The sequence below is a fragment of the Canis lupus genome, chromosome 30, assembly GCF_003254725.2.
Source record: "Canis lupus dingo isolate Sandy chromosome 30, ASM325472v2, whole genome shotgun sequence".
Taxonomy (NCBI): domain Eukaryota; kingdom Metazoa; phylum Chordata; class Mammalia; order Carnivora; family Canidae; genus Canis; species Canis lupus.
Window position 1 is genome coordinate 33579240 of NC_064272.1, and position 10518 is coordinate 33589757.

At 44.2% G+C, this 10518-nt stretch overlaps 1 protein-coding gene across 2 annotated transcripts; it reads left to right on the forward strand.

Annotated features, from left to right (window-relative positions):
* The first annotated feature begins 7157 nt into the window (after window positions 1–7157).
* On the forward strand, window positions 7158–10138 carry RPLP1 (ribosomal protein lateral stalk subunit P1). Of its 2 annotated transcripts, none has more exons than XM_025472327.3 (4): window positions 7158–7384; window positions 8028–8102; window positions 9690–9807; window positions 10022–10138. In XM_025472327.3, the coding sequence occupies exons 1-4, from the start codon at window positions 7313–7315 to the stop codon at window positions 10099–10101; spliced, it is 345 nt and encodes a 114-aa protein (XP_025328112.1). In that variant the 5' UTR covers window positions 7158–7312; the 3' UTR covers window positions 10102–10138. The 2 variants fall into 2 exon arrangements, with proteins under 2 accessions (XP_025328112.1, XP_048959951.1); XM_049103994.1 differs by having other exon boundaries at window positions 7183–7384; window positions 8031–8102.
* The last annotated feature ends 380 nt before the right edge of the window (window positions 10139–10518 follow it).

A 10518-nucleotide genomic window follows, 5' to 3' on the forward strand; every position in this document is an offset into this window, starting at 1 on the left:
CTAAACCGCTGGGCCACCGGGCTGCCCACTACCTGTTTTAAAGCATAGAAAGGAACAGCTTCAAAATGGGGTATTTCTTCTGCCCAGGGACCCATTTCTCCTCAGCAGCACAGTTTTTGTTTTGTTTTGTTTTGTTTAAAGATTTTATTCATTTATCCATGAGAGACACAGGCAGAGGGAGAAGCAGGCTCCATGCAGGAAGCCCAATGTGGGACTCGATTTTGGGTCTCCAGGATCATGCCCTGGGCTGAAGGCAGGTGCTAAACCGCCTAGCCACCCAGGGATCCCCCAGCAGTACAGCTTTGAGCAGGGAGGAGGACCTTGACTGGGGAGAGGGAGAGGAAAGACACAGAGACAAAACATCAAAGGACACTAAAGGGATGTTCCCTGCTGTCTGCTTTGGGATTTCAAACAAGTACTCCCATTCTAGGATCCCCCTACCAGCCTGCAGGTAACCACAAAACCCAGTGCCACACTTAACTTCCTGTCACCCACTACCTCTGTTGCCAGCTTCTGAATTGGCTTTTTTGAGAAATTTTTATGCAGTCCTGAGTGCAGCCCCAGAACCAGCTCAGGTGAGAAGCCAAAAACTTGAGCTATTGCACCACCTTCTGGGAAACAAAAGTCTGCAATTGCCAAGCTGTTGAACTGTAACAAAGGAAACAACTAAGGAAGAGTGCTATTTCAAATGCAATGGCAGAGGTACACATAATCAAACACTTTGAAAAAATCTCGGTAATGAGGTATCACAAAATAAATTCTCTAGCAACTGAACCCAAAGGTGCAAAATATTCTGATTTAACTGACAAATAATTCACAGCTATCAAAGAGATTAAGTGAGCTTATAAGAAAACGTGATACAGTTTTGGAACAAAATTATTGAACAGGAGGTATTTTTTTACCAAGGAGTTTTAAATTTTTTAAAAGAACCATACAAATTCTGGAGCTGACAAGTGAATGAGATGAGGAAATGCATTAGAGAGCTTAGCAAGTAGGGCAGATCAGATTGAAGAAGGAATTAGTGACTTAGAGGACAGGAATTTAGAAATGACTCAGGAGAGGAGAGCTAAGATTTAAAGCAAAACAAAACAAAAAAACCCTACAAAAGCTATCATATAGGATGAGAAAAACAAATATAACAGTCTACCAGAAGGGGAAGAAAGGGCAAGGGGAGCAGAGAGTATTTAGAGAAACAGTAACAGAACTTCACAAACCTGGGGAAGGAACTAGAGAAGTCCAAGAAGTTAACAGAATGCTATTATCTCAATGTGAAAATATCATCTCCAAGACACATTATAATGAATCTGTTAAAAAAAGGCAGGGGCACCCAGGCAACAAAGTAACCTACAAAGGAACCTCCATTAGCTTATTGGTGGGTTTCTCAAATTCTATAGACCAGTAGAGAGTAGAATGACTCATTCAAAATGTTGAAAAATAAAAACTGCTAGTCCAGAACACTTTATCTGGCAAAGATATACTTCAGATATGAAGGATAAATAAGGGGTTTCCCTATATGTAGTTCGCCATTAGACCTGCTTTGCAAGAAATACTGAAAGGAGTTCTCCGAGCTGAAATGGAAAGATGCTAATTAGTGACATAAAAGCATATGAAATGACCTATACTCTAGACAAAGGTGAAAAACAGAATTAGAAAACTTGTCTTAGAATGATGTGCTAACTACTTATAAAAGCTTAAAAAAGAGGAACAATAACAAACGAAAGCCACTATAATTCAATGAATTCACAGCAAAAAAGTAAACTGACACCAAAAGTATAAAACGGGAGATGGAAACTGTATATGAAGATAGTGTTATCAGCACAAAAAGGACCTAGATGTTTTATATAAGCCACATGGCAATCACAAAGCAAAAATCTAGAGAAAAGTACCAAAACATTAAAAAAGGGAGACTGAGCAAATCATCGTGGAAAACCATCACACTAAGAAAGACAATCAGAAACATGGGGAAAAAGAAACTACCAGAAGGCTAAATATGAGATGGCAGTAGTAAGTCCTTAAGATCAATAATCATTCAATATAAATGGACTGAATTCATCCATCAAAAGGTACAGAGTAGCTTGGTGGATAAGAGCTAACTCTGGGAAACGAACTACGGGTGTTGGAGGGGGAGGAGGGCGGGGGGTGGGAGTGAATGGGTGACGGGCACTGGGGATTATTCTGTATGTTAGTAAATTGAACACCAATAAAAAAAAATGTGGTATATATAAAAAAAAAAAAAAAAAAAAAAAAAGAGCAAAACAAGACCCAACCATATGCTGCCTACAGGAAGCTCATTTCAACTTTTAAGACCAACACCGGCTCAAAGTGAAGGAATGGCAGAGGATATTCCAGGCAAGTGGAAAGCAAATGAAAGCAGGGGTAGCTATGCTTTTATCAGACAAAACAGAGGTCAAGCCTAAAAACAATAGAAAATATAAGGTCATCGTATAATGATAAAGGGGAAAATACATCAGGAAGATAAAACAGTAATAAATATATATGCACCCAACATTGCATCACCAAAATTTATTAAGCAAATACTAACATTCCAAAGGAGAAACAGACAATACAATAACAGTTGGGGACCTAGGTGCCCCTCTGTCAGCAATGAATAAATCATCCAGGTAGAAAACCAACAAAGAAACTGAACTACAGAACATAAGAACTTAATATTAGAGCATTCTAACCAACAGGGGCATAACACACATTCTTTTTCAGTGCACATGAAGTATTTTCCAGATCATATGATAGGGCACAAAACAAATCTCAGCAAATTTAAGAAAACAAAACAAATCAACTATCTTTTCTGACCATAATGGTATGAAACTAGGAATCAACAACAAAAGGGAGATTGAAAATTTAAAAATATGTGGAAACGACACAACATACTTTTGAATAACCAATGTGTCAAGAAATCAAAGGGAAACATTACCTTGAAACAAATGAAAATGGAAATATAGCATATCAAATCATAGAATGCAGTGAAAGTTCTGAAAGAAAAGCTTATAGGAATAAATGCATATGTTAAGGAATCAGAAAAATCACAAATAACCTTTCCCCTCAAAGAACTAGGAGAAACCAGCTCAAAGTTAGTGGAAGGAAGGAAATTATAAATACCAGAGCGACGGACGCCTGGTGGCTCAGCAGTTAAGCATCTGCCTTCCGCTCAGGGCATGATCCTGGGATCCGGGATCAAGTCCCACCTTGGGCTCCTTGAGGGGAGCCTGCTTCTCCCTCTACGTCTCTGCTTCTCTCTCTGTGTATCTCTCATGAATAAATTAATAAAATCTTATAAAAAAATCAGAGCGAAAATAAATGGAATAGAGACCAGAGAAATAGAAAGGATCAACAAAACTAAAAGTTCTTTAAAAAGGTAAGCAAAATCAACAGATCTTTAACCAGATTAAGATAAAAAAACTCAAAGAAGAAATGAAAAAGGACACATTACAACTGATACTACAGACATACATACATACTACTATGAAAAAATTGCATATCAACAAATTAGACACCCAGAAGAAATGGGTACGTTTCTAGAAACACACCATCAATCCACCAAGCCTAAGAAGAAATGAAATATCTGAAAGGATGAATAATGACTAGAGAGACTGAATCAGTAATCAAAACCCTCCCAACACAGAAAACCCCAGCACCAGATGGCTTCACCAGACCTTCAAAGAACAATTAACAGCAGTCCTTCTCAAACTCCTGCAAAGAAATGATGAGGCTGGGATACTTCCAAACTCATTATATAAGGTCAGATACCAAAGTGAGACCAGGACACAGCAAAAAAAAACAGAAGTATCCCTAATGAATATAAATGGAAAAATTCTCTATGAAATATTAGCAAACTGAATTCAAGGACACAAAAAGAATTATACACCATGATCAGGTGGGATTTATCTCTGGGATGCAAGGATGGTTCAATATATGCCAATCAACAAATATATCACATTAATACAATGAAAGATAGGGGTACCTGGGTGGCTCAGGTCATGATCCCAGAGTCCTGGGATCGTGCCCCACGTGGGGGAGTCTGCTTCTCCATCTGACACCCCGGTGTTCTCCTGCAGACCTGTCCAATCCAACTGCCCCAGGTGTCCCTCCAAAGTGACTCCTGTCCTAAGGCACGGTGGAAATAAGCTCATGCACCAACATGCCTACAGTTCCTGCAGCTGAGCCTCTCAGCTGACTGCACGGAGCAAGCCTTGGCTGTTGGTGTGCCCACAGCTGAGGCATATAGGCTAAGTGTAGACAGCTGGACTGTCAGTCCTGTCCACTAATGAAACCCACTGCTGCTGCAGAGGCCTCTCAACAGCGGGCAGTAAACTCTGAGGATGCCACAGCAGGCGGTGCAGCTAAGGGAAGCTAGCAGAGCTGAAGGCAATGGCAGCTCAGCCACAACACAGCCCACAAAGGGGACACCTCTTGAGCACCTGGTTCTGGTTACCATGGTGGGGGGTGGGGGGACTGCACTACAGGGCACCACAAGACCTTTTCTACACAAGGCCACTATTTTCAAGACCAGGAGATATAGCGGATTTACCTAATACACAAAACACAGACACAACGAGGAGACAAGGATATGTCCCAAATCAAAGAATAAGACAAAATCACAGTAAAAGAGCTAAATGAAACAGATAATACTCTTGATAAACAATGCAAAGTAATGGTCATAAAGATTCTCACTGGACCTGAGAAAAGACGGCTGTGACATCATCAAGTATAATAGTATTCACATCATGGAGTGCCAGAGAGAGAGAGAAAAGATAGAAAACTCATTTGAAGAAAAAACAGCTGAAAACTTCACCACTTAGGGGAAGGAAACAAACACCCAGGTTCAGAAAGGAAAGAGAGCCCCCAACAAGGTGAACACAGGAGGTCCACACTGAAACACATAATTAAAATGGCAAAAAGTGATGATAAAGACACAATTTTATTTTTTTATTTTTATTTATTTATTCATGAGAGCTACGGGGGGGGGGGGGGGGCAGAGACATAGGCAGAGGGAGAAGCAGGCTCCATGCAGGGAGCCATGCAGGGAGCTCCACGTGGGACTCGATCCCAGGACTCCAAGATCACGCCCTGGGCTGAAGGCAGATGCTCAACTGCTGAGCCACCCAGAGATCCCGATAAAGACACAATTTTAAAAGCAGAGAAGCAAAACAAGTTACGACGGAAAATCCCATAAAGCTATGAGCTGATTTGTCAACAGAAACTATGCAGGCCTGGGCAGCCCGGGTGGCTCAGCGGTTTAGCACCGCCTTCAGCCCAGGGTGGGATCCTGGAGACCCGGGATCAAGTCCCATGTCAAGCTCCCTGCATGGAGCCTGCTTCTCCCTCTGCCTGTGTCTCTGCCTCTCTCTTTCCCTAAGTCTCTCATGAATAAATAAATAAATAAAATCTTAAAAAAAAAAAAAAGAAACTATGCAGGCCAGAAGAAAGTGGCATGATATATTATTCAAAGGGCTAAAAGGAAAAAAAAAAAACAAGAATACTTCACTTAGCAAGGTTATTGCTCAGAAATGAAGGAGAGATTAAGCTTCCCAGACAAACAAAAGTTAAACTGGCCTAATAAGAAACGTTAAGGGGGATTCTTTAATTGGAAAAAGGCCATAACTAGAAGAAAATTATGAAAGGAAAAAATTTCACAACTAAAAACAAACATACAATAAAGGTAGTAGGTTTATCCCTTATAAAACCCATATGGAAGTTAAAACACAAAAGTAGTAAAATCAATTATATCTACAAAATTAGCCAAAGCATTCGCAAAATAAAAAGATGTGAAATACGACATCATATACATAAAATGTGAAGGGAGAGTAAAAATTTAGAGCTTTTAGAATGTGTTCAAACTTAATATAGACTGCAATATATATAAAATGTTATACATGAATCCAGTGGTGATCGCAAATCAAAAACCTGTAAGAGGGCAGCCCGGGTGGATCAGCAGTTTAGCGCTGCCTTTGGCCCAGGGTGTGATCCTAGAGGCCCAGGATTGAGTCCCACGTCGGGCTCCCTGCATGGAGCCTGCTTCTCCCTCTGCCTGTGTCTCTGCCTCTGTCTGTGTGTCCCTCATGAATAACTAAATAAAATCTTTAAAAAAAGAGAGAACAGATTGGTGGTTGCCAGAGGGAGGGATGGGATGGGCGAAGGGGGTAAAAAATTACAAACCTGAAGTTAAAAGTCACTGTGGGTGTAACGTACGACATGGTGACGATAGTTAATAGGACTGTGTGTCATATTTAAAGGCTGCCAAGAAAGCAGACCTTAAAAATGGCTATTTATGTATAGTGATGTATGTTAACCAAGACTTACCATTTTTGCAATACACACAAATAGCGAATCATAATGCTATACTCCGGAAATAAAAAATGTCATGTCAATCATACCTCAAAAAAAAAAAAAAAAAAAAAGAAAGAAAAAGAAAGAAAAAGCCCAACAACTCTCAATACGAATCCAACACCGATTTTATTAAGTTTCAAAAGATACAAAGTGGCAATGCAGCACCTACACAGAGAGAGGTTGCTTCAACTCATCTTTGGTATCTTAAGGGCACGTTCGAGGCATTTCCACCCAAACACGGAGTGCCTTCGTTATACCAAATGCAACTGTCACGGAAAGCTCCCCTTCCTTCCCAGTAGATCCCTAATACGTAGGTCCCTAACAGTACTCACCCCCTGCGCTGTGCAAGGATGCGGGGAGTCCCGGCAGGCCGCGGCTCAGCGCCCGGGGCACGGTAGGCGCTCGGATGCTGCTGCTGCAGCTGCTGCAAGCTTCTCTTTTCCTCCTGCAGCTTTTTCTCTGGGACGTTGTCCTAAGCACCTGAGACCTCCCCGCAGACAGCTGCTGAGCTCCAGGTGCTCACAGCCCGCGGGGCGCGGGGGGGGGGGGGCTGCGCCCGCAGCCTTGTGACGTCATCAAACGTCCAAATAGCGTGACCCCGGATACACTACCTGGGGTGAACTCTATTTACTCAGGTCACTTTTTCCTAAAAGTATTTTTACTGTCTCAGGAGCCCCGAGTTTTACCCCAACCAAGAGAATTCGCAGCCGCAGGTGCCTGATAACCTCTTGACCCCGCTCACCAGCGTGTCGCGCTGTGTGCGCAGGCGCATTCTCGCCCCGCCTCTTCCGCCAGGAGCGGGCGCCGATTGGTCCGTGGGATTCGTATAAGACGCTGCGCGCAGGCGCGGGACCTCCTTTCCTCAGCTGCCGCTAAGGTGCTCGGTCCTTCCGAGGAAGCTAAGGCCGCGTTGGGGTGAGGCCCTCACTTCAGCCGGCGACTAGCACCGCGCTCGGCACGCGCCCTCGCCATGGCCTCCGTCTCGGAGCTCGCCTGCATCTACTCGGCCCTCATCCTGCACGACGACGAGGTGACGGTCACGGTGAGTGCGGGCCCGGGCGGGCGTCGGCCTGCGGCCGGCCGCTTTCCGTGCGCCGGCGGGGCGCCCTGCTAGGCCCTTCCGGACGAAGCCGCGGCCATCGGCCGTCCCGGCGGAGGTGCGGGCGGCCCACGTGCGTGCGTACGTGCGTGCTTACGTGCATGCGGGCCCCTGTGCGTGCTGGCGGGCGGTGCGGGTGGGCCCACGTGCGTGCCGGCGGGCGGTGCGGGCGGGCCCGCGTGCGTGCGTGCCCACGTGCGTGCTGGCTGGCGGGGCGGGCGGGCCCACGTGCGGGCGGGCAGACATCCTGACCCGTTTGCCCGGACGGCCTCCCCGGGCCAGGCTGCGGGATGCGGATGGAGCGCACGTCAGCTTGCTGCACCTGCCGCCCTGCGAGGTGCCCGGCACGCGGGGGCCGCTGCGTCTCCGGTGATCTAAGGGTCCTGAGAAATTTTTCGTTTTAAATAAACGTACGCGAAATACAGACACAGTATTTGGTGCGGTTAAACGTGGTTTCTGGACACGCGTTTTGAGTGATTTACTTTCAGTTGTAGTGGTTTGGAGACGTTTCCGAAAACTGCGCTTTGCTTGCTCGTGGAATGCGGGTTTTTTTTTTTTTTTTAACTTTTTTAAATTATTTTTTTAGGAGGATAAGATCAATGCCCTCATTAAAGCAGCGGGTGTGAATGTTGAGCCTTTCTGGCCGGGTTTGTTTGCAAAGGTAAGGAAATGGCAGTAGAGTGATTTGGAGAAGCAGACTTGGGGAGATCAGGGATTTACAAAGTCAGGTGTACTTGTAACACGAGAACGGCTCATAGTTCCATATCTAGAGTCTAAAATTTGTCTTTAACTTCCTTTTTTTTTTTTTTTTTAAAGATTTATTTATGAGAGATGCAGAGAGAGAGAGGCAGAAACACAGGCAGAGGGAGAAGCAGGCTCCATGCAGGGAGCCCAATGCAAGACTCGGCCCCGGTCTCCAGGGCCACGCCCTGGGCCGAAGGCAGGGGCTAAACCGCTGAGCTACCCCACACGTCCCCCTGTCTTTCCTTGTTTGCAGTCTGGTTTCTTTTTCCTTCTGTTCTGAAATCATGACACACACACATATATATGTACATGTATACATAAATGTTACACACCCACCGGATGACTCCTTAAAAGAGTCACCCAGGAGGTAATACTGCCTATGCCCTTCCATTCTTCTTTTTAAATACATAACAATTTTATTGATCCATCAGAAAAAAATAAAAGTACAGTGTAACTTGCATCCCCACTGGGGCTAAATTAGCCCTTAAGCACAGATTATGATTCTTAAGTGCTGATTCTTCTCAATGTCCAAAGTTAATTTTTAATCAAGGATTTCTCCTGGAAATAAGATTTTAAATCGTTTTTCATTCGCATTAGGATAACCATTGAGATCGGCGTCCTGTATTATATGTAAGAAGAGGAATATTGTATGAGAGCTAGGACTCCCATTAGTTCATAGCTAATTTGCGCAACAATGAAATGGTAAAAACAGCAGTGACAGGCCCCAGAGATGAGTGTCCAACTGCCCCTACAGAGACATGGTCATGAATTGGTGTGAACCAGGGGCAGAGCTGTCCCTTATAAAATTGTCAAACTCTTTAACCTCATGAACATTTAGATCTCAGAACCGGGTTTCATGGAAATTGGATGTAGTGGCCCTTATTTTGAACATTGACTGTTGGGATATATATCAAAAGATCAATGAAGACAAGATTCTTACCCAAGGAACTTGGTATCATTTTCTATTACATATTATTTAGTCTCTGGTAAGAGGCAATTAGCTTTGTCTCTCCAGGTTGTGTCCTCCAAAGAGCTTTGAATGAAAACATTGTACTTTCAATAAAGGTACTCCTCTTTAGTAAAGTCCCTGGACTTCGCAGTCTGAAAAATTGAATTCACTCTTAAGATGTGGAACTGGAAAGAATCTTGGTTTGAGTATTTAAGGAAGCTTGAGTTTTTTTGCCAACAACTGAAGCCAGCATTTTGCGGCCAGTTTTTCTCCTCTATAAAAGGAAGGAATTCAGTTACTCTAAGATTTTAAGCTTGAGTAGGTTTTCTTGTGATTAGTTTTTAATATAGCTCTGTGTCCCTAAGTCCTAGGAAATCTCAGCAGACAAAATGTCACTGGCAGATTGCAGCAAAGGAGAAGGAAGGGCAATGTAGTGTTGGGGATTGATTGCTGTCAGTTCAAAAGGGAGGTAAAGGTTACCTCCCTTTAGAGGTGGGAGGTTTATAACAACAAAAGGCCAGAACTGAGTGTAATCTGTTTGCACGTGTGTTGCAGGCCCTGGCCAATGTGAACATTGGGAGCCTCATCTGCAATGTAGGAGCTGGTGGACCTGCCCCAGCAGCTGGCGCTGCGCCAGCAGGAGGTCCTGCTCCTTCCACCGCTGCTGCCCCAGGTAGAAAACTTTTTTGGTATTGGAGGGAGGAGCGTGGAGATTAAGAGCAATCCTGTCTGTAATACTTAGTTTGCTAAAAGAGTAGACGATAGAAATCCTAAAACCAGGGACATAGTTGGAAGTCTTGGGTATTTTTGACCATGTAAATTGAAGGGCCTGGAGCTCGTTGGAGTTTAAAATACTGACAAGGTGTGTTATTGTTTTTGTTTTTTAGCTGAGGAGAAAAAAGTGGAAGCCAAGAAAGAAGAATCTGAGGAGTCTGATGATGACATGGGCTTTGGTCTCTTTGACTAAACTTTTATAAGCTGCTCAATAAAAAGCTGAAGTCCTGGTTGCTGTTGGTTTTTCAGTTGTTTGAGGATGTGCTGAGTTTACCCCCCTGCCATCACCTCATGGTGAGGAATAGTACACCAGCCAGGTGCTGCACCAAGAATGTACCTAATACTGCCTCTAGAACTGCATGGAGAGGTAGGAGAAGGGCAGATGCCTTGTCAGGGTCACCTTGAGTTCATGATAACCAGGTCTGTCCCTTTTGACAGGAATAAGAGTCAGTGGTAGTGGTGGTACAATCAAGGCCTCTTAAATCCCAAGTATAGGGGATCCCTGGGTGACTCAGCGGTTGAGGATCTGCCTTCGGCCCAGGGTGTGATCCTGGAGTCCTGGGATCAAGTCCCACACCAGGCTCCCTGCATGGAGCGTTTCTCCCTCTAC

Excerpts from the sequence above, each read along its gene's own strand:
- RPLP1 (XM_025472327.3), top strand. The coding sequence starts at position 7,313 with ATGGCCTCCGTCTCGGAGCTCGCCTGCATCTACTCGGCCCTCATCCTG. Across the intron at positions 7,385-8,027 it reads ACGACGAGGTGACGGTCACG|GAGGATAAGATCAATGCCCT; the intron begins GTGAGTGCGGGC and ends TTATTTTTTTAG. Across the intron at positions 8,103-9,689 it reads GGCCGGGTTTGTTTGCAAAG|GCCCTGGCCAATGTGAACAT; the intron begins GTAAGGAAATGG and ends CGTGTGTTGCAG.